Genomic DNA, 24,952 nt, shown 5'->3' on the forward strand with positions numbered 1-24,952 from the left:
GGGGGGGGGGGGGGGGGCTCCAAATGCATTTCTTTTTCTTCGTGTTCTCATTATAAGCATTGTTCTCGATGAGTAGTACCTTACACGCAATCCCTCCACGTGGGACGATCTTGGCGATGATCTTTTCTACAAAATTCGACTTCGTTGCATGCAAGGGCGAGAACTCGAATATCCTCCGCGATCTCGAAGGGGACGTCGAAACCACTGTCTATCAAATCGTCATAGGTGGGGACGTAGCTGGGGTGCTCGGTCTCGAAATGCTCGCCACGGACATTGAGACTGAACAAGAAGGTTCGAAGAGCCAGACTCCTCTTATCTGAACAGTAGTGGCATGTATTGCTAGGGAAGGCTTCGACGTAGCTTTCGTGGCAGTTGATAAACTTCTTGTTATAGTCGGGCATAGGTGCAGTGCCGTAGCAGCTGCTCGGACGTCGCGACCATTTCATCTCGTTGTCGACGATCCAGACTGTTGTTTGATGGTTGTCACTCATGTACTGGCTGCGGAGTAGTCGCGCTAGAAATCCGCGGGGAGTGCTTTCTGCCGACATATTCTTGTAGGTCCTTGGTAACCATTTGATCCACGAAGGGTCGAATTCAATGGCAATATTCTTGATGTTATGAAAGTAGTTGGTTCTTGGAGAGGCCCATGTGCATATGTCAAGGGCCGAATGGACATCATCGTGCTTGATCTTTTCGGGGTCTTGAATGCAAAAGATATCATGACCGGGGTGCACGTAGTAGGACCATTCGTCACCAGTAAGGACCTTTCCTCCGCTACCAGGCCCGTTGGGCCAGTGTTCTTGGATGGCGCCTCGTGACTCCTTGCAGGCTAGCCAAAGACCACCGTCCCTCATAGTACCTGATCTCGCATTCCCATCGAGGTGGACGGGTTGGTGAACTAGGTGAATACGTGTTGGAGAGCTCTCTCGGACTATGGTGTACTGAACACCGGGGTGGTTGGCCTCTCGTTCACGACAGGCTTCATGGCAAGCTTCTTCCCATATCTGCAGACGAAGCTCAGCAGGCAGATCAGGGAAGGATTCGAATGATGGTGTATCCATTTTGGGTGCTGTGCCGGATGCGGTGGAGCGGTGCGAGCGTGGTTGTCGATGTCAGATTTATGAAAAAGATAGCATGAAAAAGGTGGTCTACATATTTATGATTAAATTCCAGGCTCCGCAAGGGAATTTGTAGAGATTACAGAGTTCGGTGAATGTGTCATAGCGTGGTACAGTGCTGTAAAATTCGAAACTCTTCAAAATCCATAAGCCAATTGCACCACAGTAAACTGTAAATGACAGGCAGTGATGCGTTTACCTCTCGTTGTGGTGAATGCTCTGTATCAAGAACCAAAAGGCGGAGGTCTAAAGTTAAAAGGCGACAAGGAAAAACTCCAGAAAAGGTTAGAATGTTGAACTCAAAGTTAGGAGTATCAAGCAACAGTAGCCATAATGTCTCAGCAATCATTCTGCAATTAATCTCAATAGGAGAAACTGAAGAAGGACTTTACAGCCACAACCTCCGATCACCATACTGTTCATTGAAACTTTGATCCCCCAAAGATCCCTATCCTAAATTTACTGAGGATTCTGCGCCTGGGAAATAAAACCCAAACCAGATAAATCGTATGGTTAGTGTTACATCTTACACTTCCACTAACACCGGTCAATAACGAAGCTAAACCGGCTTCGCATATGATATGACCAGTGCTTCTCATCGACTGGTGATAGCTTCACGTATGGAATTGTCATACTCCTGTCATGGGATATCGCCCTTCGTCTATATTGATGCAAGGCAGCGAAGGATCAATAAAGGCCTTGATTGTTCAGCTTAAAGGTGTTTAATAGATGGCTGTCGGGTGAGCTGGGGAAATGGACTTTGGAGGTAGCCTAATATGTATCTCCTCTTGGAAAGAATCGAATAGATACAGTAACACATGATACGATGGCCTTAATACAGACCATGCCAGCCTTTAAGATTCTCCGAAACCCAAGTCTTTCTCAAACCTCTTCCACCTCGTACCAATCGGCTGAACAAGCGTAAAAGAAGCACCCGTCTCGTTTATCTCCTGTACCCCATTAGTCATGTACAGCGGTTTCATTTCACCATCGTCGCTGAAGAACAGTTTCGGTCTTTCTCGTCGCTTGAAAACCTGCCATGATCCATCCGTGAAAGTGACGTTGGAGCTGAAAGCCTCTTGGAGCTTAAAGTGCCACGGTCCTGTGAGCTTTCGTGAGAAGAGATGTGATCCTACGCGAGACCACTGCTGTTTGTTGTTTTCCACGTAGTCGATCATCCAATGTTTGATTGAATGCCAGTGGCCTCTCTTATCACGCCAGATGAGTGGGTCTTCGGTCCATTCTGGGTTACCTTGCTCTGTGACGTTCCACGTGGCTTGGTACTTGAGCTTGTAGTTGTCATGCCATGACTTTGCACTGAAGATATAATAATCCTTCATACCGAGTATGATCTCGCTTGTGGGGCTCTTGCATGTCCATAGAGGGAAGGCAGATGAATTGGTTGCGTGAATACCAGCAGGACGATTACTGTTGACAACCATCTCGGATGACGATCAAGGACCACGAATATCGTCTGTAGTGGATAGAGAAATATTGTTCGGCCATTTCGTGTGACTGATTCTCTCACACTTGGTGAAATCTTTGTCGTAGTTAACACCGATGCTGTACAAAAGATATTTTTCATCGGCAGGGCTATGAACGATGTCCGGGTTATGAGCGAAATTGTTGGACACAGCATCAGCGTATTGATATGGTCCCTGGGGTCCTTTATACGATTCAGCGCGAATGATGTACGAATGCGGACGCCAGCCTCTCAGTCCACATCCATGGGTGAATTGAACTGTAAAGAGGTGGAAAAGGCGCTTATTGTCGCGATCTTGGATGATACGGCCTCCCCAAGATGCGTTGGGCCAAATATTGAAGTCGTCGAGACCAGGCGGCATGTAGGTATAGTTGTAGCCGGCATAGCGTGTTGTAGGTGCAAGATCAAGTCGACCACAGTCGGGGTCAATCCATCCTGGATCGCATTGGCATTTCTTCAAACGCTTTGAGCAGATGCCGTTCAAGCTGCAATCTTCATCGACTTTACAATCGGTTGAAAGAACAAAAACCGAAGTAGCCAACAAACTGAGGACATACAATATGCGCATGTTTGTTCGATATCCAGTTTCGAGCACCGTTGTAGACTTTTCGACGAGATATAGTCAAGAGTATGAGGAATAGTAGTCAAGGCATATTACGTCTTCTTCTACGGAAGTTCGCTCTCGCCGTGCCTCGAATGTGATGTCATAGCTACTGTCGTCAGAAGATACCAATCTATTAATCTGCCCAGGATCCTGAGCACCCCGCAGTAACCTTTAGACAGGCCCGGGCTCATATACACCGAGGTGTGTGAATCGCTTGGAACACGATCAAAGATTTGCGAAGTATGGATGACTCTTTGGTTTAATTTGGAATACATACCACCACTTCTTAACCTAGTAATTTGTTATATTTATGGTAACTATTGTCTTACGTCTCTGCCATGTTTATGAACCCTTGACTGCCACAGGGAAACCAATCAATTCACTACGGCTATATTAGCTGCTTAACCTCAGGTGGAAGCTTAACTATAGAATGAGTTCTACAACTATACGAAAAGATCATACCACAGCTAGTCTTTGGCAACATAAAAACAAGTATTACATTATTGACAAGTAACATTGGCGCATGAAAGATGGTGAAAAGATGATGTGAGGCGATGCGGGGTTGCTCAATGTTTCTCAAGCCTCTCTTCAGAGAGCCTTATAGGCATCGATTAACTGGGGTACCAACGAACTGATCTACAGTGATACTTCACCACTAAGGAGAGTCTAAGTTACAAAATAAATCAAACCAGTAAAAGACTCTAGTGTTGGATGTCGGAAACGCAGAATCGTATGGACCAAGAACTTACTCCTCGAATGTGAGATGCTGGTGCTTAGCTTCTTGTGTTACGTTAGGCCTTGACGTTGGGCCTTCATGGATGAATCGCTTCAGAGCCTGGTTGCGCATAACAGGCTAAGAGATGTGCAAAAGAGCCTCAAAAGTAGAGCTGACTGGCGGCTATGCGCCTCTCTGGATGCCTTGTCTTATCAGGCGCAGGCGCAACGGCCGATTGCGGTGAGACCCGCGCCATGGAAAATGGGCTCATCAAATTCCCTCAAAGACTAAAGACTATTTTCAAAGGACAAAGGCAAACAGAAGGGCGGGTGACCCGCATCAGCACTTGACCTCTAAGGGTTACCAGGGTATAAAATGGTGTGGCCCCCTCGAGGAATTTGGGGGGCGGATATCATCTGACCATTGATCAGTGAAAGCGGCAAAGGGACTCGAACTACGTAATATTGGAATTCCAGTGGTCCATTTAACATTACCCGAAAATCGATCTAAAACCACCAAATCGAAAGTCGGCTGGGGATTTGGTCTTTGCCATCCCTTCAACCATTTTATGATAACATTTCATCCACTAATGTCATTATAAAAAAGACTAGACCGATAGAACCAGTAAGTACTTGGTATGTTTTTCAAGCGACTATTCAAAGCAACTGACCTTCTTAAAAAGTGTGTGGCGCGCCAGGATGTCGTTCCATCAGTACAGCAAATGCCTGCGACACTTTTCCTCAATTGAACGTGACCCCAAGGCCAGAGCCAGATCCCGAGGATGAGGAAGAACATGCGATTTGGGAACAAGAATATCGACAATGGAGATCTGTTCAGTGTTCTTGTGGCAACGGCTACTTCTGTCGACGACATGCGATATGGATTCCTGGTGGGGATGTTACCAATGGCCTTGCGTTGCCCCGCGATCGGGAACATGAGGGTTATTGTCCCGACAGTCATTATGAGGAAACATCCGAAGGTGAAACACAGCCCATCGATCGGGATTACCGTCAGCAGCAAACCAGTGGCCGACGTCAAACCTCAGATCGACATTCAACTTCTCGCAGACATCACAGCTCCAGAACTGGAAGTGACCAGGCATCTGGCAGTTCGTCCTCCCGCCATCGGAGCTCCAGAAGTGACAGGTCTTCTACCAGTACTCGGAGAGAACAACGCGATAGAGCAGAGGCGGTTGGCTCGCCACGGTCATCAAGAGCTTCAACAAGTGGCAGCCAACGAGATAGTGCGTATGGTTCAACAAGCACCTTCTCTCGTGAACCTGCTAGAAGAAGCGACGACTACACCTCCAGCCAACGAAGAGGTGGCTCGTCTCGAAGTGTAGCTGGAGACACCAACCAAGGCTATGCTTCTAACCAGGACGTATACGAACCTCCTCCTTCTTATAGTCGCTACCCTGCTGCGGCAAGCAATACGTCACAGGCTCCTCAGTCGTCACATCAACAACCCGGTATTTACACTCAGTCTTCCACATACGCTCCGCGGTCTCCTCCGTATACCCAGCAGTTTTCATATCCGCAGCAACAACAGACCAGACAGCCTGACTCATATGGACAGCAGCCTGTTGCTCAGCAGCGCGTGTACAGTCAACAGGTCACAACGCAACAACATTATCAAGGGCAACAGTCTTACGAACAACGGACATCAGGACAAAGCTCATACAGGCAGCCAATGGGAAGAGAACGTCGATTTGCTCAACAAGACCCAGGCCAACAAGTCTCATCTGACCAAGAATCCGACCCAGACCAAAGCTATCCACAACAACCATCGTATGGGCAACAGCAGCAGCCGTATGGACAACAACAGTCTTATTCTCAGCAATATTATGCTCAACAGCAGCCCTATACCCAGCAGCAACCGTATAACCAACAGTCCTACTACTATCAAGATCAAAACCCATCACAGTCACCCACGTACCCATCGTACAACTCTCAAAGTAGCCCCCAGGATCTTGCCGACAGACTAGGCTCTGTGACCCTTGGAGAGGAATCGTATGAACAGCCGAGGTACGAAGCTGATTATGCCCCAGAAGAAGAACAAGTACGGCATTCAACAGCCCGTACACCTCAGAGAGCCAGGAGAAGCAGAAGGGACGAGCGACGATAGGGTGCCAGGGGAAGAAACAAGGGGTTTATCTGATAAGGCATAAAGCAGTGCCCTTTTACTCTAGCATCCTTATTTCCATTAGACTGCAGTGTTTGCAGCGCTTTAGTTGTTTTGAAGTTTTATCCGGTCAATAGACAGTTTAGTCACGATTTCATTTCCTACTTGATAGTATCTGAACTGCCTGCACTTCTGGGTTACAGGTCATTCAACCATAGTTCTCCCATTAATATTGTCCTCTGTCCATCACATGTCATTGTATCAGTGAGGCTCTGCGTCCCGATTGATATTCTCTGATCAGGCAGAAGTCTTACTCAGACCAATGTGCAATTGGGCCAAATTTGAGGCCTTCCATCACATTTAGGCAAAACCCTTGATTGGACTTGTATTGTTGGGAATTGAGACACCGGTGAGTTGGGGTTGTGTTACACTGAAAAACGTGTGGTCAGATGTAAGGTGTGCTCGTGACAACCTTGTCAGATCCCAAACTGCGCTTGAGAGCCTGATTTCTCCAAATCCCGCCTCACTTTGAGGCCCCGAAACAAGCAGGCAGAAATGTCTACTACTGAGGCTTAACCATTTGTGACAGCATAGAAAGAAGAGTAGCTGAGAAAATTTGTTTTCACAACTGAAGGCTTGTCCATCCACTACAACAGACTGTTAAACCACCCTATCTGGTGATGCAACATGAACAATATGAAGGACGAAATCGAACTATCAGAATCGGAAATATCAGAATTCATAGAGAAAGATGCTGTTTGCTGGCAAAAAGCAAATGAGGTTGGTGGCTGTCTCCACTTTACGAATCCGTTGGTTCTTCACCCCTGCTATTGTGTGTGACTGACCTTTGAGGGACGGTCAGATCGTTGATGAGGAGGCGCGAGCAAAGCAACATTGTAAACAGAAGAAGAAGAAAAACACGATCAAGCCCTCGCTAGCCGAAGGTAGTCATTCGACGGTAGATCTGGACAAGATCGAACAAAACACCAGCATTACAGTCCAAGACCTTGTTCTCACTGCGCAGACAGCACAGAAGGCGCTGGATGATTCGGTGAGAAAAAGAGGTAAATTGAAGGGCGTCTTCTTCAAGATCGTGTTTTTTCTAGAGAGGAATGCGCAGGTCATCAACGTGTTTATCCAGCAAGAACCGAAATTCACAGCCCTCGTCTGGGGCTCGATACGATTCCTTTTACGGGTAGCGATCCTCACTGTGTACACAGGTGTTACCATGCTAACGAAGCCAGGTCATCGTGGATATCGAGCAAGCGATTGAAGTAACGGCGGACGGTATACTGCTCGTGGTACAGCAAACGGAGAGATGGTCTCGAATGGCTCGTCGCTTCGGACATCGTAAGAGCGTACAAGACGCTACAATCCATCTATACGTCCAGGTAATCTACTTCTTGCAGTCTGCCCGTGAGCATTTGGAGCGGAGCAAGTGGGGTAAGACGTCAATCTTTTCCAAGTGCCGACGACCTTTTTCTAACACTGGCCATAAATCGCAGCCAGGAAAAGAGCCTCCTTCTTCAACGGAGTTAGAGACGAATTCGTATTGAAAGTTTCGAAATTACGGGACGCCGCAGATCGACTCGACAGGGCAGCCAATTGGGAAGGTATGCAGCCTGAAATGACCGGGTCACCCATGATAAAGCTGGACCAAAGCTAACATTCTGGACCTATAGGTTTTGAGCACAGCATGGACCTTCTGGGACAATTAGAATTTCGAATCCCTACAGGTATGTCAAGAGGTTTAAATTACCCGCCTTTACGTCTTTGGAATGTAGGGAATGCTACTGTCACAAGGATTGTCCTGGAACATACGTGTGACAGCTGGGCTTATCCCAGATTCCCAGTCACGGGACCTACAGCCTTATATTTAGAAGCGAGGCGACGTCCTTGATCGGCGCGGGGTAGAGATTCAATCGCAACATCGCCACCGGCAGTTATACAGATATCTCAGCTTCGAGAAATGCTCCCTCGAGTATATAGGCTACCTGAGGCATCTTCCTTATCACGTTATCTTAGCTAATACTTTGCCCAGCGACCGAAAGAGCCGTGGTCGAAGCGTTTGACGCATGTGAATCAAGAAAGAAAGGTAATACGAAAACACTGCATTTCTCGTTCCACTACGTATTTGAGAGTTAAAAGGCATATATATATTGTTAGCTAGGTCACTTGCTAGCGGGAAGCAGAAGGCGACTACTCACGGTTAGGTGACTAAATGTTTTCTTGCGCTGACGTAACCTGTACAGGAGAATCTCAAAAGAACCTAGACATTACTAAGATACACAGCTACATTGATTCAATGGCGAATTTCGTTACCGCTCGCCCATGCAATTTTGTTGCTGCAGCGTCCGACGCTCAGCCGAAATGGCTCAAGGAGAATCCAAAGTACCAGACATGGCTGGACAGTCAATCTGCTGGAATGTTGTGGATTGTTGGCAAGCTGGGTAAGTCAGTTTCTAGTCAGGTATGATGGAATATTTAACCAATCGTTGCACAGGATGTGGAAAATCTGTCCTTGCTCATCAAACCTGGAGACATTTATCTGAAACACTACGTACCATCGTCACCCATGCCTTTCAAAGCAACGTGTCCACTCAACAACGAGGACCAAACAGTCTTGCAGCCTCCATTATCAGCACTCTTCTTCCGAAATTATGTCCAGTGGATGAATTCGAAGAAAGTATCCTCAAGCAGCTTTTCAGGCTGCAGAACCAGTACAAATCGCAATTGGAAGATTGTCCCTTTGATGACCTCTGGCCTCATTGTGTTTCACTTTTGAGAAGAAACCCTGAGTTCGTGTTAATAATAGACGCCCTTGACGAATGCATCTTTGACAACAACACGAAGGCTAAAGAATTTCAAAGTCATCTAACAGGCGTCTTGGATGGGACTAAGGGCAAGATTCTCATCTTCTCCCGCCCGAACTGCATGTTCGAAGTCACAAGCCACCCAAACCTCCGCATAGATCAGGTCGAGATCGCCGCAGCAGACACGCAGTCTGAAATCAATACCTTCATTGATGCAGCTGCAGCTGAACTACCTTTACCAGAGGAGCTCAAGTCACAAGTTACAACTCGTGCAAAACAGTGTTCTGAGGGATCATTCCTCTGGACTGACCTATTCCTGAGGGAGTTTATCAAAACCAGAGACATGGCTACATTTTATGCAAATCTCAATAATCCCCCAGATAGTCATTGGAGCTTCTACACTAAGATTTGGAAGGATCGTCTCGGAGATATGAACGATGATGACAAATCCAAGTGTCAAGATATCTTCAAGATGCTGCTTGGTGCCCGAAGACAATTCAACATCGATGAAATAGAAGATGCCCTTGATCTCATCCCAGGGTGTGGGAATGGTCACTTTCTGATATCGACATTCTGTCAGCCTTTAATCGAGGTCCAAGACAGCAAGGTGAGGCTGGGACATGCTTCTGTCAGGGACTTTTTGCTTAGTGAAGAAGTTTCGGGTGTTGGCTTCTCCACCTCAGACCCCGATGCAACTTTAGCACAAAAATGTCTGGAGTTTCTTCTTCAAGCCATCTATGCCCAACAAGATCGTATAGGTCAGCTCTTAAGGAAGAATCTTGGTGCCGGTACCTCAGACTCCAGCCAGGAGAAGGGCTTCTATGAATATGCTGCTCGTAACTGGTACAAGCATCTTACAGCACTCTCATCTCCTGACAAGCGCTTGTTGAAACTTACGGCGAGGTTTATCCAGTCCCTGCAATTCGCTCATTGGGCTGAGTACTCGATCACGGACATGGGGGATTTCCAAGCCATTAGATCAACGGAGATCAGTTTAACAGTTTGGCGAAAAAGGCTCCCGGACGAGGATAAGCCTTTGCTGCATTTGGAGGACTATTTTGGAATGTCCTACAGAAGTCTCCACAGGATCTTCCGGGACAATGACGGAGACAAGGTGTTGCGATGGTTGGCTCTGATGCAGCTCGGATTTTACTATTTCGACAGGGGAAGGGTGGCTGAAATGGCAGATGTTCGTGAAAGGGTTGCCACTGGACTCACTGAACTTCTAGGGCGACGACATCCTCTAACCCTTCGAGCTTCCTCGGATGCAGCCTATATCTTTCTGTTTATCAACAAGCTCCGCAAAGCCCAGAGGATTTATGCCGACGTAGCTCATGACCAGCTCAGCGTGGTGTTAGAAAGCGACCCCATCCCCTACTTTACACTCATCCTCAAGTCACAAGCCGAGCATTTAATGCTCTTGAATTATAAAGCATTAACGACATTGACGGATTCCTTAACTGGCTTCATGAAAACCACAGGTCCACAGAGCAATGGTTACCTCATCGCTCAGCTGTGGTACGCGGTCGCCACTGCATCAGCGGGTCATATTGAACAGGCGATCAAACTGATGGAGTTTGTACGCGACAAGCGAAAAGAGCAATACGGTCCGGAAGACTCCTTTGGTATCGCTACGCAGATATTCGTAGGAGATCTCCACCGGAAATTAGGGGCCGAAGAGGAAGCGCTCCTGAACATCAAACCCGGACTCAAGTTTCGACATGGCTTCTGGCCCATCTCCCACTTCCTGACACTCGATACAGCTCTGGTTTTGGCGATAACATACAGAGACTTCGGGAATGAAGATGGAGCTGCTGATATCATAGAAGATCTTGAGCAAAATGCAGAATTGGACCAAGATCAGAATTTTGTCAGGTTATGTCAAGTCAAGCATTTGAGGGCCTTGTTGCTTTTTGAAGGTGGCAACCTCGCCCAGCCCATCCAAATGTTGGAAGAATTCCTCATCAACGTCAACGAAGAGCGCAACAATAGGGCTCTGCAGTGGATTCGACTTGATCTCGCCTATATGATAAGATATAGGGGGGAAGAAGGAGATGAACATCTAGCATGTTCCCTCTTTGACGGTATTGTTACTGATCAATCAAATGATCCTGACGGTGAGCCCGATCCACCGCGATGGCTCGAGATAGCAGAGAAGGCACTGAGGCTTGTACGGTTTGGGAAGACTGATAGTGCAAATGAGCTTCTCAGGGTGGAGAGACTACGCTGGGCTCATGAGGAGACGTTGTGGATGTGGCTTGGTGTACCAGCGGCTGATACAGGATGGATGAGATTGCCCAAAGGCGTTGGGGATGACAATTTACAATGATTAGTTATAGTTAACACAACGCATCAGTCTTTTTGTTTGACATAACTGGTAACACTGGACAACCGTGGTCGCCTGTCTTGCATCCATTCCAATTTAGAAGGGTACCCTTCGCGTCACGATGCTTTTGCTTGGCGTCAGCGCATTGCTTTACCGCCTGCCCAGTTGGGTAGAAGTTAATAGTGGAGTGGGAAACGACCCAACAAATAAGTTTTTCGATCAGGCTGGAAAATGGGAACAGTGGATCCTGCAGGGTAATGTTCTCAAGACAGTTAAAGAACAATTAATTAACAGAACAAAATAAAGAATTTTAGTACATACTACTATTTATTAATACTTTAGAATAGATCTCTTAAAACATTGACAGGCAATCAGTTATTGTTCTTGGTAGAGAGAATCTAAACTGGTCCGCCGATCAACTGTGACGTTTGCCAAATCAGTTTGGCCGTCCATCTAGTGACATCTTTCCAGTCAACGTTCCACCACACAGGCACAATGGGCAACACACTATGTACTGCAAAAGTATCAGCGGTGAATTTTGAAGACAAATGTTACATCGATTGAAGAATAGGACAAGATATAAGTATATATACTATTATAAGCGTGCCTTTCAAATAGTAGAAACTCGCCTCAATGGCTCAGTGGTAGAGCGTGTCACTAGTAATGACAAGGTCCACGGTTCGATCCCGTGTTGAGGCAAAAGTAGTTCCAACCTAGCAATAGCCAAGGTCCTTATTTTTTTTTTGTAATTTTGGTTGAATTTATCTAGCACTGTTTTTGAAAACTGAAAAATATTGGGTTCTACTCCGTGGAAAAACCACCCAAGGAACAAAAGACATACACCCAAGTCTTTCCTCTCAATATGTCTTGCTAAACCAATCGCTGCTAATTTCATAGATCTACGTGTCCAGGGCATTTCATTTCCAACCTGGCTCCCTTCTTCGTACATCCACCATTGACCCTGAGACCCCCTGTGTGCCACTGGCCCAACCTCCATTCCAAGGCATGGCGCGTTATGCCAACCTCTGTGGTAACCCTACACGTCTATTGACAGACCGAATTCCCAAAAACCAAGCAGCTGCTTGATATCTGCCCCCGAAGACTTGGCAGTCAAGCTAATCATCGTCTTCTTCCCGCTCAGAGTGTCTAGCGTAACGACCGAGAGCTCTACAGCTTCGTTCAATTCCAACTTTAGGTGATTTGCTCCCTGAACAAGATTTGGCGATACATGAGTGCCTTCCCACATGCGGAAAGTCGGTGCCATCTCGTCTGTGATGCTGAACAGACTTTGTGGACGGGACTTTTGGTAGATGCGGCGGTCGTCATTGTCGAGGTTGATATCTGGCCGGAAGGTTTTGAAGCGAAGATCCACCATTTCGTCCTCAATTTCTCTGACATGATTTACCGCTTGACGGTACGTGGCGACAAGATCTTCCCATTTCTCTTGTGCTGAGAGCTCTGTGATGGTGGATGGTGTTGCTGGCGGAGTAAATGAGAAGGACGAGTCGGTTGATGTTGGCATCTCCAGCTCAAATGCAGATGCTGGCTCGTTGATACGGATTTCTGTGAATAATCAGCGTGAGGTCGATAAGGTGGCAAGACTGGGTGTTTTGCCTTGAAAACTGAAGGCGGACGATGTGTCGATAGTGTCGTCGCTAGAGATGCTAGACGCATCGCTATCATTTCGCCAGGTGATCAGAGCCATCGTTGCTTCGCTAGTAGATATTCTTCTTGTTATTTGTAGATCTGATGGTTGAGACTAGACGAAGCCAAGGATGAAGATATACAGCTTCCTCAGAACGTGAATCTTTTCTGCTAGCTGCAGGATGATTTGGATCAGATGTGGGTCTAAAGAACTCGTTAGCTACAATCAATGTGTTTGTTCTCTCTGCATTCATGCAATGTTTGCACCTGAAAGTAACAAAATTGACAGGTGACTAGACAAAGACATGTTGGTGAAAGAAGCCATTCCAGTCACCAGTGAACAAAAGGCATGCACTCACCTTTTTACAAGTCAAATCTTTCGGGGGGATTTGAGCTCCGGGATAGTAACTTCTTGGGTCGCGAATGCTTAAAAAAAAATTTATTTTAGAAGAGACATTTTTCTTCTTTCTTTCTAGACTGACTGACGGCCTTCTTGTACGATCCTTGAGCGGGGTTGGTTCTTCCACGCCGTCAAACTTTGAAAGCGCCAACAGCCAGTATTGTCCAATAAAGATCATCAAAACGACGGGCGGGCGGTAATGACAGGTGAAAGTGTAAAGTTTATTGCCATAAACCAGTTATCTCAACGTTCGATCAGCAAGGCGTTACGTCTTCTTGCTAAGAGCAGCACGTGTTTGCTGATCTTGTCAGACCACCTTCAAACTCTACAGCCACATTTCGTGACTGCGGGTTCAAGAAAGGGGATCTGAGCGGTGAGGGGGTTTATAATGTTTCAAGTGGTCACAATGGGAATGCTACTGGAATGCTGTAGTGGCCAAAGCAATAGTCCCTATTTGCAGCTAACATTGGCGGCTACATTGGAGGCCCCGGGAAAATATCTAGATGAAGAACCACTGAGCCGTCGTGAGTTCTACGGACGTGCCGAGCGAGGCTGTGATCACAATAGTGTCATGGTATATGAAAAAGCCTAGATAAAACAGTAAAGACATCATCACGACCGATAGAAGACTTGGAAGTCATTTCAATGCCTTGGCTAAGTGGCAGCTGATTGATTGAAAAGCTCTACTGACATCTAACACTTATCTATCCACTAGGAATACCTACCTCTGACTGCAACATTTAGTAGATAGTGCGACGGGATCCAATAAGGTCATCTCGCTCACGGGCCGCCATCTCAATTTCCTCCACAGTATCACGGTCCTCTACGCGAGAAGAGCCGTTGGCGGCGTCCTCATGGTAGATGATGTTCCAAGACTCTTCCTCTTCAGCCTCACCATCGGGGGCCATAGTGTCCTGAAGTTGGTAGCTGGGTTCCTTCTTTGCTTTCTCCTCCGCCTTCTTGTCGCGGTTGTTGGCAATAGTAAGCTTTACAGCCTGCTTGAAGACTTTTACATAGCGGGTAGTCTTCTTGGCAGTGGCCTTAAGGCTGGGCTTTCCTGGAATCTTGGGCATGATTGCGGTTCTGGGTTGTCTAGAATTTGAGTTAGTAGATTGGTGGTTGAGGATAAAATGATAAAGTGGGATGCGAAAAGGATGTCTGAAGTGGAAGGGTTGTAGAAAAGAAAAAGGATAGGTCAAGAGAGTCTGTGAGTGTGAACATTATACCCGTGATCTAGTCCGTGGCAGTTGATGTGTTCGATGCTTGACTGTTACTCGCATGTTCACATTTCCATTGCTCTGAATATGTACAGTGACATAGTACCCCTTTCAGAGGTGAACAGGGCACATGCCATGCTCATGTGATGAGTTCCATAAGAACAAGGCCTTTGTATGATACAAAACGTAAACAGAGACTGACCAGCACATAACGTGGTCCTATTACAATATGTCTCCTGAGAACAGTTCGGTGGTAAACAGATGTTTGTTGAATATAACTGCCTATCCTTCCCCAGATACCATACAGGCATACTGAGTACAGTTGCATGTGCAAAAAGTGCCTGTTGAAGGCTTGACCCTATCCTTACTAATATCCCCGGAACCCTCCAATAATCCATTCTTCAAATCAATACACCCCACGCGGTGCCTAGTTAGGAGGAGCAGTGCCGACACACTCAGTAATGAATCGCCCTTCAAGGTTTCCATTAACAGTCTGCGCAACCCAAATCTCAACAAGGGTATCCTGATCGTTGGACCAGTAGCCCTCATACATAGTAAAGACGGGCGCATAATAAATGTTGGCGTTTTGAGGACAATTGCCGGTGTTATACGTGAGCGAACTACCAGCGCTGTATGTCTCTTCATAGCCAGTGCTAATTTCCATAGAGGCACTGAAGATTTCGAATAGACTCGCAGATACACCAGCAGTGACACCGACGCTGATGCTGTACGACGAGGATTCCTCCCAGGTCATATCAATGCCGGGCGAAAGCTCTATGGTGTTGACTCTGTGGCGGGTGCCAGGTTTGATGACGCCTTGTCGACTGATGAGATTGGTCCATTCACCTTGATCCTGTCGCTTGACAATCTCTAAGGCATTTGCATCAATGACCTTTGAGAACTTGACATCATGTTGTTCGCCAAAACGTCGCTCATACTCGGCAAGAGAGTATCCCTTCTTTTCGACAGTCAAGGAACGGCGACGGCCAGCACGAGCACCTAGATAGCGAATGACTTCGAAGAACTGGCCGCCGTCGCTTGTGAAGCGACCACCAAGATCATCGGGCCTGCAGAAGTCCTCCACATTCCGGTGGCGCGCCCACATCATACCATGGTCGGTTCCTTGGCATTCTTCGCCAGGAAAGCACTGGCCAAACTGGCAACTACCGTAGGACCATGTCATACAATCAAGCTCAATGTCTGTGTCTCTGTTACAGTTTCTGGTGATCTCGGTAGGAACGCCTGGTCGCCATCCCAAATTGGCGTGCAGGATATCACCTGTATCGCTAAAGTTAGTAATGACGTTCCATACAGGATAAAGCCAGTTCGGATTTGATGGGCTCACAATCACTCCAGTCAGGCGAGCCTTCGCGATGGCAATCGGCGAGGGCGCTCTGGGCAATGGTGCCCGAGGCAGAAAGGAGACAGAGGAGAGCCTGTGTCTTCATAGTTGCGAGAGGACTCAAAGGTTACCGAGATGAAGGATGGTTGATGAAGAGATCGGAAGCTGATGATTAGCAAAGTGAAAGGTCGAACTATTCGTGATATTTATACCAAACTCTGCGTAAGTCTTGGCCATGAATTTGCAGTTTGTTTAAGCTGGCTAGAGTTAACACTATCACACACAAGCGATTTTCAAAGCGATCTCCGATTGCAATGGTACTTCGCAAAGAGTCATTGATGTAATCCAAGAATATTTAATCCTGTTACAATAGTCGCATGAAGCCAAAGGAATCCTTTGGAGGATGATATAGGTCGCCAAGAAGTTGTACTCGAATCCTTCAATAGTCCGAGCACGTCCGAGTATCTTCCATGTACTACGTTTTCCGAGTCAACCAATGAGAGGTGGTTCGTGACGGAATGAGTAGTCGTGCGACTCCAATATTAACGATACTATCTATGTAAGAGTCAAGGGTTAGCACACCACCAATAACATTTTGTTTGTTTCCTTCTCTCTTGGCAACCCTGATCTGTATAACATTGGCATCCAGATTGGTTTCTTCCTGCAGTCTGTCTCCACCCAGGCGGCCGCGGCAGTGTTCACACTACAGGGAAAAGATTTCCGACATAATAGCGCCTCCTGCCTGATTCAGCCAACTATGCTCTTGGCTCTCGCAACTCAATCATGATAGCAACATAGTACTAGTTAGTCTAAGAAGCCGAAACCATAGATTTAGGACAATGTCTCTACTTGCTACTTAGCATTCACTTTTACCCTGGTGGCAAGGTCTCATTTGAATAAACTGCATAGGACACTGGACTGGCTTTTCTGCAAACTTACTCTATCTATCTCGTCGACGCAGGCAGCAAAGACGGCGCCCCCGACAACCTTGCCCAGTAGGAGAACCAAGATCCTTCGACGCCTAAGAAAGCCAAGGGCTACTGCAAGGAAGTGAGGATGACATAGGTACGTATCTCAACTCCATCGCCGATAACACAGGTGACCAACGCTTTGCGGACCTTGTTTATTCAAGGACGAAAATGGAAATACCATCAACGATCATGGGCTGTCGTCAGGTTACGATGATACACGAGGTGTCTTGGCTGTCACTGCAACTGTGCCTCACGTACCACCTCTTGAACATCCTGCCAGTGTTGATGGAACATCGACTACGGGCCTCATGAATGGCATCACTAACGCAATCTAGCTGACGACCGTGTCAAGGACAAATATGTCGCCGTGAAGACTACTGGTCTGTCTGGAAGGGCTATGGAGGGTTGATATTGACACTAAATTGCAGGAAGGATTTCATTTGGACTCTTTTTGTTCTAACAATTAAGATAATACAAGGTTGCCTGGTGGTACGAGCGACCGACAGTGCCTTGTTCAGCTCACTTTCATCATTGCTGTCTCGTCCCCTAGCTATGTAAATATTGTCCCTCCACTTTCCTACTTAAATCCTGTCCAACGAGCCTCATCCTGCCTATCGGCGTCAGGTACTTCCAAGTCTAACAGGTCTATCATTCTCATGACACTTTGTTGGACCATATCATCGATCGACTTCGGCCGCGTATAGAATGCCATTACCGGTGGAAATACAACTGCGCCCGCCTTCGTCACTTCAAGCATATTTTCCAAGTAAATGCTAGTCAACGGCGTCTCTCTTGCGACTAGAACCAACCTCCTTTTCTCTTTAAGTGTCACACTTGCTGCTCGGACAATCAGATCATTGTCGTAGCCCATGCGTATGCCGGCTAGTGTCTTCATACTACATGGGACTACTATCATGCCGTCTGTGCGGAATGACCCAGACGAGAGTGAAGCCGAAACGTCCAGTGATGAGTGTGTCTTGAAGGCTATTGACTCTAAGCACGAAGGAGTGTTGTTTGGGGCTTCGAGTTCGTATTTGAGTGTGGCACCTCCCCATTTTGACATTATGAGATGTGTTTCGATGCCGAGATCACGAAGCCGCTGGAGAATAGCCACTGCCAATGGTGACCCCGTTGCTCCTGTAACAGCAACAACAATGCGCTGTGGGCGTCGGTTGAGCTCATTATGTTTATGCGACGCAGAATGGTGACGGATATGGAGTGAATGATGCTTAAAGGGTAGACCTTTGAAAGAACCCGGGGTACCTGATAATCTTGATGTCCGGATAAAACTTTGCATCGCGAATATTGACCCTAATGGTGACTTGCGTGCTTGAGGAATGATGCTGGAAGCGAGAGCCTGACGATTTTTGAGATTTCTCAAAACCAAGCCGCGAACCATAATTATGTTAATAACTAGATCTGCAGCTATCGTGTGCTCACACCATAAAACAATACATGGGAGTAAATGGTGCCGATCTTGTTTCGTTCCAAGATTTGGGATACATCAAGCAAACGCCACGTCCCAGCGGCTGTCTTGTATACGAGATTTGCAAGATCACCTCTTATATCGGTAGCTGATCACTGGCACAAGCGGCCGACGTTGAATCTCATTTCAGCCACTTGAGTGGTGTGATGCCGATATAAGTGTTGTTAGTACACCATGATTTTCGGATCATGAAGCCGACTTCGCCAATTGAAAAAGTCTGATAACAATGTGGCTGGCAGTCCAATTGATTACCAAGCGGCGCAGTAGTGCTGAATAACGTGCTTGATAAAGCTGACAATGGCGCATTCCTTGCAATGGCAAATGGCGGCCGACATGCTCTCATCACCTTATATTGGCTGACGACACAACGGATAAAACATTTTGGAAACTTATGGAAGAAACCTCGAGTTAGAAAATCATTTACAACAACAACACTGGAAATGCATCGACTCCGATTGAACTCAAGCACTCGTATCGTGGTTCAGCGTCCACCCTGTCGCTGGTTCTCGAGAAAGACATATCCTGCACACCTTGACTTTCGGGCGTTTGTTGATACGCTACGAAATGAGAATGACCTGGCCGACATCACTGCTGAAGTAGATCCCAAACTCGAAGTTGCAGCGTTCATACGCCTAGCATACGAACACCGCACAAAGGCTCCTCTGTTCCACAATGTGAAAGGAGCTCAAGGTGGACTATTCCGTATTCTCGGTGCACCAGCTGGGCTTTCTAGTGACCCCAAGTTTCCATATCGCCGATTGGCTCACCACCTTGCTCTTCCTAAGAACTCTGGGGTGAGGGACGTTATTGATAAGATGCTCTCGGCGAAAGGCGAAAAGCCTTTACCACCAGTGCATGCGTCTACAGGCCCATGCAAAGAGAACATCATCATGGGTGACGATGTTGATCTCACCAAATTGCCTGCTCCTCTTCTCAACAAGGCTGATGGAGGTAACTACATCCAAACCTTGGGCATCAACATCATATCCCATCCTACAGAGCCTTGGACCAACTGGTCGATTGCTCGGGCCATGATCTACGACAAAACGCGTATGGTCGGTCTGATAATGAAGCCACAACACATTGCCCGCATCTTCGCCGAGTGGAAGAAGGCGGGCAAAGACGTACCGTATGCCATCGCTCTCGGTGCCCCGCCAATCGCCACTATGGCAGCCAGCATGCCTCTTCCAGCCGGTGTCTCAGAAGCTGATTACGTTGGGGCTCTCTGTGGCTCGCCGTTAGAGCTTGTCAAGTGCGAAACCAACGACATGTACGTCCCTGCAACGAGTGAAATCGTGTTGGAAGGCACTATCTCGATCACCGATACGGCCAAAGAGGGTCCGTTTGGTGAGATGCACGGCTACAGCTTTCTTGACGAGAACTCTTTGCAGCCTCTGTATACCGTGAAGGCGATCACTTACAGGAACAACCCGATTCTTCCAGTTTGTGTGCCTGGGCGGGCGAACCTTGGCCCTGACGAGACACATACAATGATTGGAACATTAGCTTCCGCTGAAATCCGTCACTTACTCCAACAACATGGCTTACCTGTCACTCAGGTCTTCGCCCTTTTTGAAAGCCAAGTCATTTGGGCAGCTGTTCAAGTTGATCGAAAGAAACTGGCCGAAATGAAGACTGATGCCAAAGACCTTTGCGCCAAGATTGGTGATCTGGTTTTCCGCAATAAATGCGGTATGCAGATTCATCGGCTGCTCGTTGTGGGAGACGACATTGATCCGTTTGATATGAACGATGTTACTTGGGCTTTTGCAACGAGGTGTAGGCCAGCGATGGATGAGTTCCACTTCGAGGATGTCCCTGCTTACCCACTTGTGCCATATATGTCTCACGGCCCCGGGACGAAGCTGACCGGTGGAAAAGTGGTAGCCAACTGTTTGTTGCCGGAAGAATATGAGGGGAACCAGGGTTGGGTTACCTGTGATTTTGACAGCGGATATCCTGAAGAGGTTAAACAGAGAGTCTTGAGCAGGCAAAAAAGGTTTGGACTATAAGGTAAAGAGACTTGTAGGCTTTTGTTGGTGATGTCTGTCAAACATCAGATGTCACGAACAAATTGCTACTATCTGTCAAGGTTCTGTCCCCTCACGTCTGACTAGTATCACCGTATCTAATTTTACGTGATGTTTAAGAAGGTGTTATGAATGAGAACACGGAAGGATGTCTTAATGTGTTGCAGACATAATAGAATATCACGATATTACACATCCTATAAGAACTCAGAATTGAAAATTGGGGAATAGCTTGACGCGCATGCCCTTATCTACATTGCCAGCTCGACGTCTCCTTAGGATTTCCACTAACAAATGTCTGAACCTTGGGATACAGACAATGCTTGCGACGGAAGTCAATGCCCTTACTGTAAGTTTCATCAATAAACTTTGTGCCCGTGAGAGTCTCGGGGGCATCTCCCTTCTCCACCCAGGCCACAATCGCTGCTAGCACATTGTACTTGGGATCGAAAGGGACACCCGCAGCTGGAACACCTCCACCCTGTCCCACAGCCCAGGCACCAGGACCCGTGTTGCAGTGATTCATGCCGGAAATGGGAAAGTAACGGAAATAGTCGTGCAGGTCGTTATCGGCCGAGTACATCCGATCCCAGAACCGGTGGGTGTTGAACTGCGTGATCTGGTTGTCCTGTCCGCCGTGGTAGCTAAGCAATTTTCCACCACGTTTCTTGAAAGCAGGTAACGTCTTAGGATAAGTACGTATGTTGGATGGGTTGAACTTGTCAGCCTTTCGCACATCGTCGACGCTATAGGTACTAGGATCCCAATCTAGGTCGTTGTAAACGGCGTACCGGAACCATTCCACTGAATAGTCAAACGGCTTTCCAGCAAGAAGCTTTGAGACTGCCTGTAGCTCGTTGCCGGGGTTCATACGGGGAAAGATAAGTCTGCCGTCCGGGTAAGTATAAGGAGCATAGATTCTCTCCAGTTGTTTGACCTGGGCCGAGTTGAGGCAGTTGCTGGTCTGATCGGTTTTGCACAGCAAAGTCTTGGGATTGAAGATGCATTTTTCTGGAACCTCAATGATGCCGTCCTCAACCCCATCAATCTTATCGCATTGGGAAAGAACTTCATTATGGATGAGGCCAGTCCAGGTGCTCAGAGGGATATAGTCGGTGGAATTGGCATCGCCTGTTATCGGATAAAACATGGCTCTCTGCCCCTGCAGGTTGTTGAAATCAACAGCGGGAGCTCCAGCTACAATACCATCGTAGTCTTTTGGGTATGCCTCTGCAGCCTTTACTCCCATACGACCGCCTAATGAACAGCCGATGTAGTAGTTTCTCGCAGATGATTTGCCATAAAAGGACTTGATGAGTTTCTTAGCCGCGACAGTTCCGGTATGTAGGCTTATATAGTTAGCTAGTGCAATCTACTATGCAGGACAACCTACGCTCTGTAAGAAAAGTCTTTGATGATATCAGGATTGTTCAGCATATCAATAGCCGTGGTTCCATTGTGACCGTTGTTAGTACCCACGGTAGCAAAACCATTGGAGGTACCATATCCAAGATCCTCGTATTTAATACCTAGAGGTAAAATTAGCTTCGTTCTCGGTCTGTGTTAATGCAGACTAACATCCATCAACGCCTCCATTGCCAGTTGCGAGCAATCGTTCTCCCTCCCAATCTTGAGGCAGCCATAACTCAAAGCTGATACTGGATCGGCTCGAAGTAGGAATCTGGAGAGCAATGCGACAGAGGTCGACCGAGATAAGCTGTGAGCGACGGTTGCAGGATGGGACGTTATCGGATAAATCCAGCGTCGTATTGGCTGAGATAAATTCTTGTCGCGTCAATGTGGAATTGCGTATGAGGTTTGCTGGCTTGAAGTCGAGACAACTGTCGCGAAAGTCGTCGCAGGCAATTGGTGCAGCCAGTAGGCTGATTGACGTGAGACACCGGTAAAGATGTGCCTTAAGAACCATTCTACCTATACACTACCGACGGTATGCCCTCTGACTATCACAGTCTGGTCCAAAGGAAGCCCGAGGTGAGGGAAGTAAATTGACATTGATCTCAGTTAAATGGTAATGGATGTTACCCCACCTCGGGCACTCTTTGGCATGGGGGTTGGAGCTAAAAATGAAGTAGCCTATTCTAATTGCTGCGCATGTATCCGCACTCCGTAAACCCTAGAGAAATGCCCAATTGATCTCGTCTTCAATGCCTTCATTGACCCATCTTTTTAACAACCCGGCGGATGGAAACCCGGAAGTTCGTCCGTTACACGTATTACAGATACCCAGGATCTAGGCGAGATTAATGGTTGCATCAGTAGACACGCGCTACAGCAACTCGTGACAGTGGATAAGAAGGCTAAGAGGGCAGTTCCGTTAGCTCTTCTAGCGCTCCGTCCAGGCATGTCGAGCTAACTCATTCTCAACCCAAGGATGGTAACCAAGTAGCTAATTTACTTCCAGTTACCTCGTTCGCAAAGAATAAAGCTATTGTATTACTACCAATGCAGCGACGCAGAGTTTTCGGTCGCTGAGTTACTTCGGATATTATATCATCCTTGTAAGGGGCGCTGTGCCCCTCACATACAGATCAAGCAAAGAACACAACCAACACATATCCACCTTCGCTCTCATTTGTATCATCACGATCTACTACGCTGATGGCTGCCTTGAGTCAACATTCCAAGGCTATCCTGTTCGCAAAGCTTGGAATAGAGATGTCATGGGGTTCGCATTGACAACGACAGATTTCAGGTGGCAAATACCTTCATCAATGTCATAACCTCTGTTTTGCTTGTCGTTCTACTTTACCCAGTCTTGCTGATAACGACCCGGCGCAAAGGACATGGCAATTCTTTGGTCTGATTGCCATCGGGACGCAGAACCAAAATTATAGCAGCATAGGATTCAATGGGAGATCTATTCATACTTTCGAGGAGCCGATTAGAATTGCGCTACAGAGCAGGGAATGCAGTACTGAGAAACTGGTCATACCTACCGACAAAGACGTCTAATAACTAGGTTAAGTTTATAAATGTTGTTCAGGTTCTTCGCGGTTATGGCCATTGTCTTGGTATAAGCATGCAGTTACTAATCCTTTGCTCGCCTTTTCAGGTTGCTTCCCGCCGAGCGCGAGGTTGCACAACGGCAGAACCGGATGTTGACAATGCCGACTCCGAGCGCTATAATAGATAATTGGTCAATGTGCCGCAAATGCCGCAACAGTCAATAGCCTATCCATCGGGTAGCAGAAAGGTTGTCCTGTAAGAGCTAGCGCGTTGAAAATAAAACAGCACGTGTGCCTGACCAAGCCCGTGGAAATGACCAAAGTATTTCGTCACATCTACTCTAGACAGTTCACTTTTCTGATGTCCCGATGCATGTCAGACGGACGGCGTGCTGACACAGCGATTGTGTAAGGGATAAGCATAAATTGACTTTGCGGCTATTTCAACGATTCCCGCGGAAATCATTAATTCTGGCAACAATCTCGCCCTTCCGATTTATCGCGAGGGAGGTCACTGACAGCCATGGCTTCAAGTCACCAAGTATATATAGCCAGTATCAGTCTTCTTTGTTGGTCACTAACGATAACAATAACAAACAATCTTCACTCAATCTATTATCCCATTTCACATAACAAACATGTCTGGTCTCCCAACCACAATGAAAGCTATCATCCAACCCGACAAACACTCCCACAACCTAATGCTGACTGATCAACCCCTTCCCACTCCTTCGCACCCCCAAGATGTACTCGTCAAGGTACACGCAACCTCTCCATGCAAAGGCGAACTTGACTGGGCCCTCTGGGCACCTGATTTCATCGGTGACAAGACACCCATCCCAGGCCAAGACCTTGCGGGAACTGTTGTCTCCGCTCCTCAGAACAGTCGCTTCCAAGCAGGAGACCAAGTCTACGCTCGCATCGAGGCAAATCGTCCCGGTGCGGCAGCGGAATATGTTCTTGCCCGTGAAAAAGAGCTTTCTATCAGGCCCATGAACTTGAGCTGGGCTGAGACGGCGGCTTGTCCAATTAGTGCGCTTACAGCGTACCAAGCACTTTTCGGGAAAGGAACACTGATGACGGCTGCCCTCGAAGGCGATGAACAAGCACGAAAGAAGAATGCAGATGTTCGTGTTCTGATTAATGGAGCTTCGGGGGGTGTTGGGAGTTGGGCGGTCCAACTTGCCCGGATTGCTGGAGTGGAAACTGTCGCAGCGGTCGCTGGCACAGGAAACATTGATTTTGTGAAGAGTCTCGGCGCAACTGAGGCCATCAACTACAAGGAACAGTCTATTGAGAGATGGGTAGATGGGCAGACCTCTCGACAATTTGATCTTGTTATCGACTGTATTGGTGGTCCTTCACTTGCTCAAACCTGGTATGCTGTCCGAGAGGGAGGAACCCTCATCAGTGTATGCGGTCCTCCTGAACAGAGTCGTCCCAAGGATGTGAAGAAGGATGTCCATAACACCTTCTTTGTCATTGACCCTCTGGGAAAGGATTTGGATCTCATCACTAAGCTTGTAGAGGCTGGAAAGGTCAAGCCAAACGTTGATAGTGTTGTTGGGATGAATGACTATGCTGAGGCGTGGGAGAAGGCTGAGAGTGGGAAGGCGAGGGGCAAGATTGTTGTGATGATTTCGGACGAGTAATTTCGGTCCTTTCTTAACATCTTTGTTTCGTTCATGTACCTTCATAGCTATGAATAAACTCAAC

General features: G+C 47.3%; 9 protein-coding genes across 9 annotated transcripts; 4 read left to right on the forward strand and 5 right to left on the reverse strand.

Moving 5' to 3' along the window:
• Positions 1 to 80: 80 nt before the first annotated feature.
• FIESC28_01940 (uncharacterized protein) lies at positions 81 to 1,061 on the reverse strand (the record flags this gene model as incomplete). The annotated part of the gene is made up of 1 exon (XM_031156090.1): positions 81 to 1,061. The coding sequence occupies one exon, from the start codon at positions 1,059 to 1,061 to the stop codon at positions 81 to 83; it is 981 nt and encodes a 326-aa protein (XP_031019796.1).
• Positions 1,062 to 1,972: 911 nt separating this feature from the next.
• On the reverse strand, positions 1,973 to 3,169 carry FIESC28_01941 (uncharacterized protein; the record flags this gene model as incomplete). The annotated part of the gene is made up of 2 exons (XM_031156091.1): positions 1,973 to 2,546; positions 2,649 to 3,169. The coding sequence occupies 2 exons, from the start codon at positions 3,167 to 3,169 to the stop codon at positions 1,973 to 1,975; spliced, it is 1,095 nt and encodes a 364-aa protein (XP_031019797.1).
• A 1,712-nt stretch (positions 3,170 to 4,881) lies between these two features.
• FIESC28_01942 (uncharacterized protein) lies at positions 4,882 to 5,904 on the forward strand (the record flags this gene model as incomplete). The annotated part of the gene is made up of 2 exons (XM_031156092.1): positions 4,882 to 5,258; positions 5,496 to 5,904. The coding sequence occupies 2 exons, from the start codon at positions 4,882 to 4,884 to the stop codon at positions 5,902 to 5,904; spliced, it is 786 nt and encodes a 261-aa protein (XP_031019798.1).
• Positions 5,905 to 6,728: 824 nt separating this feature from the next.
• On the forward strand, positions 6,729 to 11,183 carry FIESC28_01943 (uncharacterized protein; the record flags this gene model as incomplete). The annotated part of the gene is made up of 8 exons (XM_031156093.1): positions 6,729 to 6,821; positions 6,904 to 7,092; positions 7,286 to 7,484; positions 7,547 to 7,654; positions 7,724 to 7,777; positions 8,083 to 8,136; positions 8,294 to 8,491; positions 8,545 to 11,183. 8 exons carry the CDS (start codon positions 6,729 to 6,731, stop codon positions 11,181 to 11,183), a joined length of 3,534 nt encoding a protein of 1,177 aa, XP_031019799.1.
• Positions 11,184 to 12,216: 1,033 nt separating this feature from the next.
• Positions 12,217 to 14,297, reverse strand: FIESC28_01944 (uncharacterized protein; the record flags this gene model as incomplete). Its single annotated transcript, XM_031156094.1, has 3 exons — positions 12,217 to 12,743; positions 13,950 to 13,955; positions 14,009 to 14,297. The coding sequence occupies 3 exons, from the start codon at positions 14,295 to 14,297 to the stop codon at positions 12,217 to 12,219; spliced, it is 822 nt and encodes a 273-aa protein (XP_031019800.1).
• Positions 14,298 to 14,868: 571 nt separating this feature from the next.
• FIESC28_01945 (uncharacterized protein) lies at positions 14,869 to 15,889 on the reverse strand (the record flags this gene model as incomplete). Its single annotated transcript, XM_031156095.1, has 2 exons — positions 14,869 to 15,719; positions 15,787 to 15,889. The coding sequence occupies 2 exons, from the start codon at positions 15,887 to 15,889 to the stop codon at positions 14,869 to 14,871; spliced, it is 954 nt and encodes a 317-aa protein (XP_031019801.1).
• A 2,791-nt stretch (positions 15,890 to 18,680) lies between these two features.
• On the forward strand, positions 18,681 to 20,252 carry FIESC28_01946 (uncharacterized protein; the record flags this gene model as incomplete). The annotated part of the gene is made up of 1 exon (XM_031156096.1): positions 18,681 to 20,252. The coding sequence occupies one exon, from the start codon at positions 18,681 to 18,683 to the stop codon at positions 20,250 to 20,252; it is 1,572 nt and encodes a 523-aa protein (XP_031019802.1).
• Positions 20,253 to 20,517: 265 nt separating this feature from the next.
• On the reverse strand, positions 20,518 to 22,197 carry FIESC28_01947 (uncharacterized protein; the record flags this gene model as incomplete). The annotated part of the gene is made up of 3 exons (XM_031156097.1): positions 20,518 to 21,619; positions 21,664 to 21,799; positions 21,849 to 22,197. 3 exons carry the CDS (start codon positions 22,195 to 22,197, stop codon positions 20,518 to 20,520), a joined length of 1,587 nt encoding a protein of 528 aa, XP_031019803.1.
• A 1,677-nt stretch (positions 22,198 to 23,874) lies between these two features.
• Positions 23,875 to 24,888, forward strand: FIESC28_01948 (uncharacterized protein; the record flags this gene model as incomplete). Its single annotated transcript, XM_031156098.1, has 1 exon — positions 23,875 to 24,888. One exon carries the CDS (start codon positions 23,875 to 23,877, stop codon positions 24,886 to 24,888), a length of 1,014 nt encoding a protein of 337 aa, XP_031019804.1.
• Positions 24,889 to 24,952: the final 64 nt, after the last annotated feature.

Source organism: Fusarium coffeatum (genome assembly GCF_003316985.1).
Source record: "Fusarium coffeatum strain FIESC_28 chromosome Unknown BRIP53273_contig_43, whole genome shotgun sequence".
Classification (NCBI taxonomy): Eukaryota; Fungi; Ascomycota; class Sordariomycetes; order Hypocreales; family Nectriaceae; genus Fusarium; species Fusarium coffeatum.